This window comes from Anser brachyrhynchus (genome assembly GCF_964034855.1).
Source record: "Anser brachyrhynchus genome assembly, chromosome: 2".
Lineage (NCBI taxonomy): Eukaryota > Metazoa > Chordata > Aves > Anseriformes > Anatidae > Anser > Anser brachyrhynchus.
Window position 1 is genome coordinate 86,084,568 of NC_137695.1, and position 13,860 is coordinate 86,098,427.

The 13,860-nt window shown below is 38.3% G+C and overlaps 1 protein-coding gene across 1 annotated transcript in view; it reads left to right on the forward strand.

The window, feature by feature from the left end:
* SEMA5A (semaphorin 5A) overlaps positions 1 to 12,415 on the forward strand; it is a 237,658-nt gene extending 225,243 nt beyond the window's left edge. The window contains exons 20-22 of the mRNA XM_080582364.1: positions 3,663 to 3,730; positions 5,903 to 6,114; positions 7,508 to 12,415. Of these exons, the coding sequence (XP_080438490.1) occupies positions 3,663 to 3,730; positions 5,903 to 6,114; positions 7,508 to 7,627 (400 nt within the window). The 3' untranslated portion in view covers positions 7,628 to 12,415. The remainder of the gene's footprint in view (positions 1 to 3,662; positions 3,731 to 5,902; positions 6,115 to 7,507) is intronic.
* Positions 12,416 to 13,860: the final 1,445 nt, after the last annotated feature.

The window sequence follows — 13,860 nt, forward strand, 5'->3', positions numbered from 1 at the left end:
TGAAATCTTTCAACGTTTCAGGAATGAGGCATAATACTGTCCCACATGGAACTGTGCAGAGCCAAGACTTGGGACAGAATTTGCGTTTTTTTCACCCAAAGAGCACTGGTGTACAAGGTAGAGCTTGTGCTGCTAGACCTGGTGTCATGAAAATCTGTCTCAGGCTGTGTTGTGGAACTGTCCTTGCTGTCACCACCTGAGACTGTAGTTATTCAGTCTCAGAGCATTATGTAGGTCCTTCCATCCTGTTTGGTAATAGGGTGCAGGGATGAGTTGCGGGACAACTAGGAGAACTAGTTTGCTTCTCACTTTGAAGTGTTCTTGAGACTCTGGGGTTATTAGAGAAATGTTCCTCCAGGTTTTGTGGTTCGTGTATGCAGACTGGGTGCAGGGTAAGTTGATCAGGAAACCATTTCATGGAGTTGATTAGATTAATAACCACCTAGAAAGTTAAATACTGTTGGTTGTGCCTCAGTTACTTACCTCCCCCTGTGGCCACTAAGTACCTGATGGACAATCATGTCACGTATTATAGTGTTTGTCAAAAATGATGAATGTAATTATTTAATTTTTTTTTTTAAATCATAACAGTCATTTAAATCCACACAATAGTATTGGTGACATTACATTGCTGTTAACAGTCATCTTTCCATCTGTGTACATAACAACGTCACAGTCTATTCACAGAGAAATTCATGTTTTCAAGTGTCATTTGAAATGTAATTATGTTGGTTCAGTGCAGCAACCTTTTTTTCTGCAGCTAAGCAGTATATTATATACTGCATATGTACAATATTAAAAAGAAATCAGCAAATTTAAACACTTTATTTATGGGTGATACATAGAAAATGGCAATAAACTTTTTAATTCCCAAATACTAATTTTTCCTCCCAAATCGAAGTGAAAAATGTCAATGTGAAAGCAAAACCCCTCACATTGTATTTTCCCTTTTTTTCTCAGGGTTTTGAAGCAGCTCTGTTAATATTCACATTCACTTTCTGTGAATCCCCCTCTTAATCCAATGTAAAGTCTACATATTGTTTTGGAAAGTATGCATTTTCAGACTCTGAAATGAGGAATGTTAGGTGAATAAGTAGCAGCCACCTCGTCTCTGGCCCTTCTGCTTTGTTTGCCACTCCCCTCCAACTTCTCACATCACAGGAGATGAAGTCATGGCCAGTACACTCACCTTAGTGAAACTCCCGTGCTTTCTTGGGAGCTCTCAGCTCACTTTCACTCCTCAGGGTCCTCATACTCAGAGTTCTCTCCCTCCCAGCTTCTCTTTCCTTTTCTAATTCACCTCACTCCTTTCCCCAGCTATTATGCTGGCATGTCCACCCTCACGTTGTCTCCTCCTCCCCCTGCTTACCTTAAATCTGTTCTTCCACAAAACTTAATGCATATAGAGTGATTCTGGGAGAGTGGCTCCTTGTCATTGCTGCTGCTGTTTTTTCCAGAGTTAATCTTTACCAACATTACCTTGCAAAGCTTTATGGCTTTCTGGCATATGTATTTCTTTTTCTGCTTGTTGTTTGGATTGTGAATTAATGGTCTTGACCAGACAGAGTATGCTACCAGCCTTTAGCTATCTGTGAGAGTGCTGTTCTATCAGGTCTGTTACTTTCTAATGTTGAAAATAGTATTGATTTAGCAGAAGAAGAAAGGTAAAAAAAAATGTGACCCACTTTAGCAGAAGTAGCCTGTGGTATTTTAGATATGTGGAAGTCATAGCACTTTGTTTCACATCTGATAATGTGCTACGGTATCTTTCAGCAGAAACCTCCAACTGGAGAAGAGATTAATTTTAAAGCCAGACCACTAATATAGTCTTTGCTTCTCTCCTCTTTTTCCACCAGGCCTGCTTTAGCATTTATAATCCCCTTCTCCCAGAATCACACTAAAGGACTTCCTTCACTGCTCTGAGTCTGGATACAGATTCAAACTTGAAGACTGTTTTAACAGGAGGAAAAAAAAAATCGGGAAATTTACTTTCCATGCATTCTTGCAGCTGAAGTCTGTCTTATTAATCAGTCCTTTTCCATTATCAGATTTTTTTAATATTCATAAAAGAACATCAGAATGGCCATACAGGTTCAGAGTGAGAGTCCGTCTTGTCCAGTTCATGTCTCCAGCAGTACTATAATGTCCAGGGAAGAAGAGAAACAGGACAAGTGTATATCATCCTGTTCCTGCCTCCCTGTAGTTTTTCAGCCTTCAGCAACTTTCATTTCAGGAGAGTTTTTAAACCTGATGTGGTCGATCTGTTTAATGCTCTGAAATGGTTCTCTCTCCAAGTAGTTTCCTGGGTTTCTTGCATCTTCTTTGCATTTTGGATCATCATTTGGTAGGGAGGTAGACAGCCTACTGTCTTATTCCTCATGCAAAAGCCATTGCATACCAGTGGCGGTCATTGCTGACCTTTTCTGAACTTTCTTGTTGTACTGGAGGCATTCTGAAATGGGAAAACCAGAGCTGCATGCAGTGTTCAGGGTGTGGACAACTCATGGATTTGTAAGGACCCATAACGATAATTTCCTGTTCTACTCACTCTTGCTTTCTTGGTTGTACCTAGCATTTTGTTTGACTTTTTGATTCATTTGGAACAGTAAGCTGATATTTTCATGGAACAATCTGTCATAATCCCCTGATGAGTGGTAATGGTCAGCTCACAGCCATTATTTTATTTGTGAAGCTAGGATTGCTTTCCACTCTACACTGATCTACATTCTGTTCTGTTTTTTATTTTATTGCGTAGTTTTCGAAGGCCCTTCTGCAGCTCTTCACAGTATGCCCTTATCCATGCTACCTTAAATAAATGAATATCATCAAACTTCAAAAACACATTTCCTAACCCTTTGCTCAAAAGCCTAGGTCACTGCAGAAGTGGTAACCTTACTCCACTCTAAGAACTACACTGTTTTCTATCCTTTCCCTCATCTCTTTTTTCTTGGGAAGTAACAAGGGATTTAAAGTAATTTCTGAAATCCAGGTAGGCTGTGTCCGCACTCTCGCCCATATCCACATGATCATTGACCCTTCCAGAGAGATTCACAAAGCAGAGAAGTTTGTAAGGCAGGACTTCCCTTCACCAAAGCCATGGTCATTGAAATAAAAAATGGGAAAACTTGGTTGTCAACACATTTTTATTCAGTATTTATTCAGAATGCTTCCAAAGACAGAACGGGAAGGACATCGGGTGGAATTACATTTTATTAGTTTACAGTTGGGACCCATTAAATTGGCAGTCATCTTTTTTGAAGATCTGTAAATTCCCTCTTTTCACATTAGTGCTAGATGTGACTTCTAGAAGTAATGAGCCCATTTGAACACAAGATAATGAAACTCTCATTAATTTTACTATTCAGAAATTCAGCATTTCCTCAAAATGGCTTAACTTCACAAAGAATTTTTTCATGTACACTTCATCTTTTTAATTAAAGGGATATTGTGAAGCAACAATAAAAAATATGTTACTGCTTTTGCTTGATAAACTAAAGAACCTGAAGATGTCATGGAACTTTTTTGTTAATTCCACCACACCATAGTCAAAATCTTTTTTTACTTTGGATTTGGAGTGAACATAGAAGAATACATTTGTTAAAGTCCTTACTGTGTTGATCAAATTACTATCTGTCTGTTATTTTTTTTCTCCATGGCATAAGCAGTTTATTTGTTTTTCTAGAAATATCGGTGGCACGATCCAGCAGCATAGAAGAAAAACGATGTGGCGGTAAGCTTTTGAGTTCTATCTGTGTATTAAATAGTGAATTATTGATTCCCCCTTTTTTTTTTCCATTTGTTTCACATTTTGCACTCTCTTAGATTTATTCCACCTTATAAATGCCACATTCTCATTATTTACACTTGGTCCAGAAATAGAGATGTAGTTAATACAGGAGTCCTCATTAAATATCCAGATGCCATTGCTGACCTTTGAGACAAGAGCATGTATTATTGGATTTTTTTTTTCCTTTTCCCTTGTAACAGTCATTCATTGTGTCCCAGAAAAGAAATTCCTTTTTTAAGTTAGTTAACAGTAGGTCAAAAATTTTTAAGGTGCTGCACCTTTTGCAGGATAATAATTTCACAAACCTCTTTGGGACTCCAAATGAATAGCAGAGAGCCAGCCTGCTAACCCGTTTAATAGCTCAGACTATCTGGACTCATTTTCAGCTTTGCTGCCAGAGGCAAAACTAGAATGTAAGAGAAAAGTTCAATTCCAAAGAGTCTTGATGTTAGCAAAACAAATCTTGAAAGAGAAAACTGAATTGTTGGGGAAAAAAAAGTACGAAGAAGAAGAAACGGGAAAAATGACCTTTTTTGTGTTTGTGCTGAGTTATCACGGTTAGTCTGTGTTGTCATGGTAGTAGCTGTGACCAGTTGCAGTATTCTTCTATGCACAGATAAGCTGTGTTTTTAGCCTAGTAAGGGACAATGAAAACACAGAGGTTATGCAAGGGCGTTAGTGTGCATAGTTACATTTTATGGGAGTCAGGGTAATGCAATTTGATTTTTTCCTTATTAGCAGTGGAACTCTGAAAACATTTTGCCAAGTTCTACGACAGTGGGAAACTCTCATACAAGTGTACAAGGATATTTCAGTGGTAATTTACATATTGTGGCGGTCAACCTAGGTCAATATATTAGGTTGTGTTCCTTTTTTCCCAGTCGGTATGTAAAGGCGGCTTGCAAAAAACGGAACCCATGTGATGTCCCATTTTTCTGTTTTACAGTGAAAAAGGTCTAACATTTTTCAGACTAGTGCCAGTCTCTCAGATTAAAATCAGCTTCATGTGCGCAACCACAAACAAATGTTCAATAATGTTAAGATGAAATCTCTTTCTTAATGATATTTCTTTCTTAATCAAAAGCAAAGCTCCAGTTGGAAACAGCAGTGAAAAGAAGTGTACTTTGTTTATTTCCAGTTAATCCTACTTATGCCACGTCTGACCCAATTATCTCTATATCAGGATAATTGGGAGGCAATTATGTTTTAAATTCCCTTCTACAGTTTCATGCAGCAATGAGCCTTCTCTATGTTTTAATTCCTGTGTAGGTAGGGAGGGTTCCCACAGTCTGATCCCATATTATCTTCAATGGGCAGAGAGGACTGCGTTCTGGCAGCACTCTCTGGCTGCTGTGGTTAAAAGTACGCTGAGCTTTAGGGAGTCTCTCTCTCTCCTCTTCACATTTTCTCCCCAAACACTACTGTTTCTTCCTCGCTTCCCCATTACACGGAGAAAAAGTTCTGAAGACTGGAGAAGGGAACAAACTGTCCATATATCAAAGATGCAGAAACAGTGAGACCCAGCTGCAGTCAAAGCAGGGGATGAGAAAGAAGTATGCGAAAGTGTCTGGGACAGTCGCCGAATAAGGGGGATGCTGAAAACATTTTAGGGGAAGCAGGTCTGTGATCTAAAAACATTAAGATTTTGTTCTGCTGCAAGTCACTATGTGTAAGACAAAGAACTAGAAGCAGAGGAGGTGATAATGTAGTTCACTGGAAATAAGCCACGTACATTATATACATAATTTATATATGAAAAAGGTTTTGCTGTAGAGTTTGCAGAAATAAATTTAGCTGAACTTTTCAAATACTTAGAAAAAGCACTTCATTCATCTGTTGTTTGGGTTCTGATCTTGGCTACGGATCTTTCAGAAATCTCAGTCTTAATACTTGCAGAGATGTGTGGGTATCTAAGGTTCTCATAATGATCCCTTCAGGGAAGTACAATGCATTTGCTGCTGTAGGGATAAACCACTGCAAATGAGATGTTTCTGGGAAACACATAAGAGTTCCCTTGTCATTATTTGAATTAAACACTTTTCTATGTTATTCCCCAAACTTAAGCTTTTACTGCTACTTCCTTAAAAATAAGATTGTCTTCTCTCCACTATGCAGAGTTCAACATGTTTCACATGATTGCGGTGGGATTAAGTAGCTCAATACTTGGTTGCCTTCTTACCCTGCTTGTTTACACTTACTGCCAACGATATCAACAACAGTCCCATGATGCTACTGTCATCCATCCGGTGTCACCAGCTCCTCTAAATACCAGCATCACCAACCATATCAACAAACTGGACAAATACGATTCTGTAGAAGCCATCAAGGTGAGAAGCGGGTTGGGAGCTCTCTAATGCACAACGTACGTGGTCCTATACAATTTTGCTATATCAGAAGAATTCTACTTGATAGTTTTCTGCAGTGGCATTTGGATTCAAATTATGCTGATCGTTAATCACAAAGATATATTTCACCTGAGGTATTGTAATTGCAGATACTTTCCTTTGTCAATCCCTATTACATATCAAGTTAGATTCTATGTGTAGGTACAATTTAAACAGCAGCAGCCTTTCCTGAAAGAAACCAGACCACTACTCAGGTTCTCTTTTTTTTTTTTTTTTTTTCCTTTTTCCTAATTGTGTTCTCTAGTGGCTTGTTGAAGAAGTAAATAGGGCTATTAACAGTCATCACAATATATATTGAAGATAATCCTTTGGCTCCAATGATATGGTGTCAAGGGTACTATTCATCTTCCTGCACTGTCTATACGGGAGATGTATACAGGTGAATATATACTGGGTAAGACTCTCAGTAAGTGTTCACACTCCAAATATTCAGTAAATGATCCAGTACAGATTTACGTTAGATGAGAACCTGGTGTGGTATCTACATCATATGACCATTGTTTGCCCAAGCCTATTTTTTTAAAAGACCTTTTAGAATAGCTCTGTTTTTTAGATCCACTGAATTAAGGAAGGATGAGCATTCTGAAAGTACTTAACTCAATATCTTCAGATTATACAGTTTATTCATTCAGCTGTGAAGCTTTTCTCAAATGAGGATTTTTCTTAAATCCTACCTGGAGAATCCTACCTGGGGTTTTTAATTTATTCATTTTTATTTATAATTAAAGACATTTTAAGATATTTCATTAAAAATGCAAGATAAGTCTAGGTGTTGTAATCAGTGGTGAAATATATGCCTAATTTAAAACATTTTCAAATCCTCCTAATTAATTCTCTGAATTGCTACCAAAACATAAACATTTTTGAAAAATTTTGAAACTTTAGAAAATGAGATTTGCACTCGTATGACCTTCAGGCATTTTCCCTCCATATTGCATTTAAAAAGCAAGTAATTAATACAGTAAAGAGGAAATAATTCTTATTCACGAAAAATATAAGTGAATTCTAAAAAGAATAACTGAACATGTGTGATGAGAAAGTATTTTTAACCATAAAGTTAGTTTTATAATATGGGGGAAAAGTGTGTAGCTTTATTGAGTAGAATTGCATTCTGTAGGAGCATTGTTATGTAAGCAGACACATGCAAAAGCAAGTTTTTTAAATGTGCAGGCACTTTTAAATGCATTTTTGACTGACTGACAATTCATAAATATTTGTCACTAAAGTTGTCTCAGTGAAATAGAATGTATTGCCTTCTTTTATTTTATCCCTCCGATTTTCTTTTCTTTTCTTTTTTTTTTTTCTTTTCCCTCAGGCATTTAATAAAAACAACCTGATTCTGGAGGAGAGAAACAAATACTTCAATCCACATCTTACTGCAAAGACTTACTCTAATACCTATTTTACAGATTTCAATAATTATGATGAGTACTAACAGGCTTGTGTATTTTCTGGCCTCCTGTAACTTCCCAGTCCCCAAGGCCTGTGCTACATGACTGCTCATGTGATTGAAGCTTCAGAGATGAAGTTCAGAGACATTTCAAGCACGATCCAAGCCGTCAATGTCCCATTGCTGCCAAATGCCCAAAACACCTGTTTGTGACATGATGTTTTCTTTGCGGAGTGAAAGGTTGGCCTTCGGTGTCGGGTGCAGCTGTAGCCCCTCGGTGTCACTGAACTGCTCGTGAGGAACACATCGCTTCGCTGTTTCATAAGCATTCAGTCAGATTTCTCTGACAAGGGACTAAGCAATCCCTGAGCTTTAAAAAAAAAAAAAAAATCTGTTACCCCTTAAAACTGCTGCAGGAGTACAAATGCAATTTTCTTTTTAGGCATTGTCTTTTATTCCCATGAGGTTTGAAAAGGGAGCTGTGCTGTTAGCCGCGGAGCCTGCTGTGTAGCCTCCTGAAACTCGCACCACCAAAAAGAGCTGGCAGGGTGTTGAGAAGAATGGCAAGAAGAAACACGGTGGTTTAACAATGCTCTGAGCAGCTCTGGGCTCTGTAGGGCTGATCTTACTGGCCTACAAACCACTCAGGCTGCAGTTCAACTGTTTGGAGCACAGAGGCTAAGGCCGCACCCAAGGATATGATCTTGTACCAAAACCGGAAAGCTGCAGGGTAGGTGGTTTCCACGTGTGAGCCAAGCCCAGTCACAGAAAGCCTTCACCTTGTTTGCTTGAATTTTGGGGGAGGGAGGGTGAAAGGCACATGCTGCAGGGAGGCCGAGGCAGGAGGACAGGTCAGAAAGGCGCGCTGGAAGGCCGCCCCGTGTGTCATTAGCAGGCCAGCCTTACTGCGACCTGCACGGCTGCACAGGTGGTGGCATCCTGCAGGCTTCCTCACCCTGGTGCACGCCCGTGGGATCCCCCTGGTCTGACCACTGCAGCACTCATGGTCAGGCCAGGTACGGGATGATGCAACAGCACCTCGATGTGTGTGCCGTCTCAGGCCCGTGGGGCACGTAGGCATAATCAGTAGAGCTGCTTTCCCCTTTCTGGCTTTTACTTTATAGGCACGTGTTTGACAAAACCAAGCAACATCAGAAAACGCAGATGTATTTACAAAACATTGTCTCATCTTACTGTCGTGTCCGACCCATGCTAACCATCCCCTAAAGAAAACTTATTATGGTGTTTTAAGTGAATATCTTGTTGGATTTCATTGATGTAAATATTTAAAATCCTGTTTGAGTTTTAAATTATCAGTTTTAGTTCCTTTTGTAGTGGCAGGTGAGGAAACACAAAGGATTTTTATACCATTTTTCTTTGTTCTGTCTGTCTTCACCCACATTCATGATGAAGTTATTTTTTTGAGCTGGAATTCCAGATGTACAACTAAAAAGAAAAGGGCAGGGATTCAGGCCAGATTTTCCAGTGTATATAGTAGCAAGGAAACATTTCCTATTTTCAGAAGTTTGTGAAAAGAAATTTAAAATGAATAATAAGGACTAAAGAATTAAACTTTTTTTTTTCTTTTTTTTTTTTTTTTTTTTGAGCATACTAGATGCAAAGATCATCACAATAGAATACCAGAAAGATATGCAAGGAAAGGCAGAGTGGAAATGTTTCCAATCCATGTTCAGAGCCCTTGATCATTAGGTTATGCTACGACAGACAAACAGACGGGGGGGAAAAAAAAAAGTACAGACAATGATGATTAAAAATTATGTCCAAACAAAGCTACACAAAAATTACTTAGGAACATTGATCCTGTGAGACTGCATTTAAGCACCACCTTCCTTGGTGGTCCAGCCACTTACAAGGCAAGTGTAAACACCATATGTAATGATGGCAGTGAGCAACATTCTTGAATGGAGATAGATCTGAATATAGCACTATCCCTCCTATCTCTGTTCTGTAGTAAAATGAAAAAAATGCAAAGTGGTCTTTGAAAAGCTGTACTGTAAAACGAACACACATTTACCATCTATGAAAATAATCAAGATCAGCTGCCTATTTTTTCCATCTGAATCATTCTCCCAGTTACTATAACTCCATCAAAAGAAAGATCCTCCACCCTCTCACTAGTTTATCTTTAGAAGAGTTGATGGCAACAGTTCTCTATATTTTGTGATTGTTTTACTGTACATTAGATTTGGTTTGCCAGGAAGCAATTACCTGATTGTCCTTGAGTAAGAGTAAATTTTCTCTGCAAGAAAACAGTGAATCAAACAGAGGGGAAAAAACTCTCCAAATCATAAGCATGTCCAGTATCTGAATCACTCTGTTCATGCCAAAAGATAAATTTTCACATTTGAATATTTTTAAAAAATAAGATCTAAATTGCTGCTACTGCTAAGAAAAAGCAGCACATGCACACATGCATACATGACACTGTCCCTCTCTGCCCCTGTACTAAGAGCACATTAGTCTGGGTTATGGATTTTGTATTTAGAATATTAGTTATGAATCCAATATCTTAAGAATATGTAAAGTATGTATTTTTATTTTAACCTTTTAAAATGAAATTTATCTGAAATAAGCTTTTTTAAAAAAAAAAAAACAGTAGTTTGAGGCACACTTATCTTTACATTGATCTGTTTTCCATTCCTTTTATGAATAGATATATATGTTAGATGTGTTATATATGTGGTGATAATACTCTGGGTTAAGTCTGCATGATCATAGGTAGAAGTGCATTTAGCAGATGTTCAGTCTGCTCACACTTCCATCTCCCAAAGGAGCGTTTCAGATGTTCAGATCTCTGAGCAACTCGTATGTGATGTCATTTAAATACCATGCCAACTTGTCAGAAAAGTGTTCCTTTATTTTTTTTATTTTTTTTTTTTTGTCATTTAGCTTCCTGAATTATATTATTCTAAATCGCAGGCAGAGGTGTATTCAAAATTCTACCTAAAGCAGTTTTAGGCTTTATTTCCACATTCCTTTGCGGGTAAACATGGAAAATTTACATCACTTCAATGAGAAAAAAAAATGATGGCAAGATCTCCTTGTCAATCTAGACTCTGAGACAACACGTTTCAAAGCCATTATATTTTTGTGTCTTAGGTAGTTTTAGAAGACCCCAGGTGCGCTGACAATATCAGTATTTTCACTTTCTGAGTTCTGCATAGCTGTCCAGGTAGTTTAATACAGCCTCTCCTAATTCATGAAGCAAAGCAAAGTGAGGTTTCTATTAAATTTCAATTTACTTTATTTACTTTTTTTTTTTCTAAAATTGGCCACACACATTTTGGTAAAGAGCAGATTTCTGCATGAAAGCACTTACACTGTTTTGCCAAAAATGTAACAAAATCCTTTTGCATGGATAAAGTGATTTTTTCTGGATAAATAAATATTACCTCTGATGTCAGTAGTTAATATTACTAAGCCAGTTTTACACCAATTGCATAACTTTGAAAATGTTGTTCGATTTCAAACAGAAACATCTGAGCAGATAGATCACAATCCTCTGAGTATATTCCCTTTTGTAGAGCAATGCAACATGAAGTGAAGAGGAAGCAGGATTGCCAGTCTGATCCTGCACAGTTTACACTGTCATTGGGTAATCCAAATGAAAACTTTGCTGGAGTACACATTTTAGGCTTATATTAGTGACTGATGCATAGAGCATGTTCCTCAGTTGCTTAGAAAATGGACTCCTGTGCTTGCAGATTTATCCTGTACTTTGATTTGAGTCTGATGACCTTTACGGTCGCTTAAATTGACTTCAGGTGGAAGCTTTTTCAGCCAACATCAGTTACCTGCTGTTGGAGCAGTGTGGTTTGGCTAAAACTAATCAAGAGATTTCTGACTAGGATTAGGGTTTTCTTAAGAGAGTGGGAGAGAGTTTAAATGGCTTTGATTTCCAGGCTATTAAGCAGTACTGATTAAAGTCTCAGATTGGTGTAGGACACTGTGCATTCAGTTAGCTCTATCAGAATCCCACAGTAACCTCTTGGAAAATACCATGTCAATATTCAAATCAAGAGCTACCAAAGCACTTATGTTAAGTGAAGAAAGTTCTCAGAGCATCAGAACATATGGCTGTTCAAACCAGAAAACAAAGTAAGAGGTCCCAGATGCAACAAAAAGCGGTAACAAGAATAAATGCTTCAAGATTTTTTCCTCATAATTATTGAATAAATATATTCACTTCTTTAAATGTGGGACCAGTTTTATTGAAATCAGCGTGACATACGCATATTCCTAAAGTTAATTGCGTGCATAATAGCTTTGCTGTATGAGATCAATTCTGTAAACAGTTTGGTCCAAGTTTATCCTGCTTTGCTTGAGGCATCTGACCAAGTTTTGGTTGTAGCTGCCGCCAGCACCCTCTGTGTCTTGTCAGGGAGACCATCCTTAGACATGCTGTGTTACAACCCAGAGGGGTCTTGTGTCTCCCCACCAACAAAGTGGTGGGACTAGAGAGATACACTTCTAATTTTCTCTGTCATTTAGATGCCTAAATTAGATGGGCAAAAGCTAGGCTCTCAAGCACAAGTATGATTTTACTCATCACATAAGTGACCACATTGAGTTCAGTGGTATGGATGTAACAAGTTGCTTATTTTAATATGTTTACAGGATTGAGCCGAAAATATATTGCTTCTGCATAAACCCATGCACAGTACAAGGTGAACGCAGTAGTAATGAAACAGATTCATTTAAAATTGTTCACAAGCAAATCTGCATCTTGATATCAGGGAATAAATATGTGTTCATTGTGTGGGGTATTTGAATTCATTCCTTTCTTTGCTAAATAAATGAATGATAAAACAAGATACTGCTTGATTTCATTTAAAAGCCATTCTTTCAAATAAAGAAGGGTTCTGGGATCTATGAATGTTTTCTCTTTCTTTCTCTCTTCTCTTTCTCCACAGAAATGGATGTGTGTGTAGCTGCAATGGCCTTTAGATAGACTGCTCTTTATAGTTGAATGAATGCTTTGCATTGTGTTGCCATGCGACAAGATTTTGTAACTGGGATGGTTCAGGGAGGGAAATGTGCTAACCTGGGAGGTTTGACAAAAATTTCAACCCGAGCAGTAGCAAGGCAAGGCAGAAATGGAAACTGAAGTGTAGAAGAACAAGACTGATGGCTTAGCAAATCCATCAGAAAACTTTCACAGAAATTTGGGGTCCTTTTTGGAACTGTCAAGTGCAGGGCTGCTGGGACTGTAGCCTCCTGAACAGACAAGCCAACTCATTGCTCCAGCAAAAAAGCAGCCCAGCTGGCACACCTGACTGATTGCAACAGGTACCTCCACAGAGCTGTGATTACTGCTCGGGAGAGGAGTGAACTGGAATAGTTCTCAGCCACAGATCAGCTAGGAGAGAATGCAGTGCTATCCCAAGCAGGAAGCACAGTGGCACAGGTGGCTTTTTGGCAATATCTGTGCTGACAGGAGACGCAGGGCAGATCCGTGGACCAAAACAGCTGGTGCTGATCTCATGGGTTTTGGACAGGCTCCAGTCTGGTCCCAGAGGCTGAATCCCCATTACCAGCTAGAGTGTACCCCTTCAGTTTCATTCACTCATTCAGAAAAGCCCACTTCACATGTTCTGAGGTTGTTCCATTGGGCAAATGAAGGAGGGGCACATAAACCTTCTGTTTCCAGTTGGCTCTTTGAATCTAGGTTGAACATTTTTTCACCTAATGATTGTGGGAAGCTGATTATAGCTCTGCCTAGCTGAGCTTCGTCTTCATGAGCAGTTAATTTCAAGGACTGATTTTATACCAGTACAGAAGTTTGCTAAAACTTTGTATTGCAAAACTGTTATGAAGGCTTGTGTGAAAACTCTTATATTGATACTGAATCTGGCTTGTTTTAATTGTTCTTAAACTGGAAGTAACACAGTCATTCCTCAACTGCAATGAACATCTGAACAGAGATGGTAATTTCATAATATCATTTCAGAAAAAAAATCAGTCAGTGTAACTTCCAGCCTTCTCACAATCCAATCCTTTTTTTTTTTTTTTTTAAGTATTATTTTTCCTTCAAAGAATTTATCCACAAACTTCATCCAATAAAAGCTTCATATTTTAAAATATCATGGAAGGCTGATAACAGTAACACAGAGTATGTTCCAGGCTTCAGCAAACGTATTTGCTGATTGCTAAGCTCATGGTTTGAATTAATTCTCCCTTTTATAAACTGCAGCAGTAGGCATCAACTGCAAGTGAAATAAGTATCAAATTTCAAATAAATGAGACCTTTAAGGTCG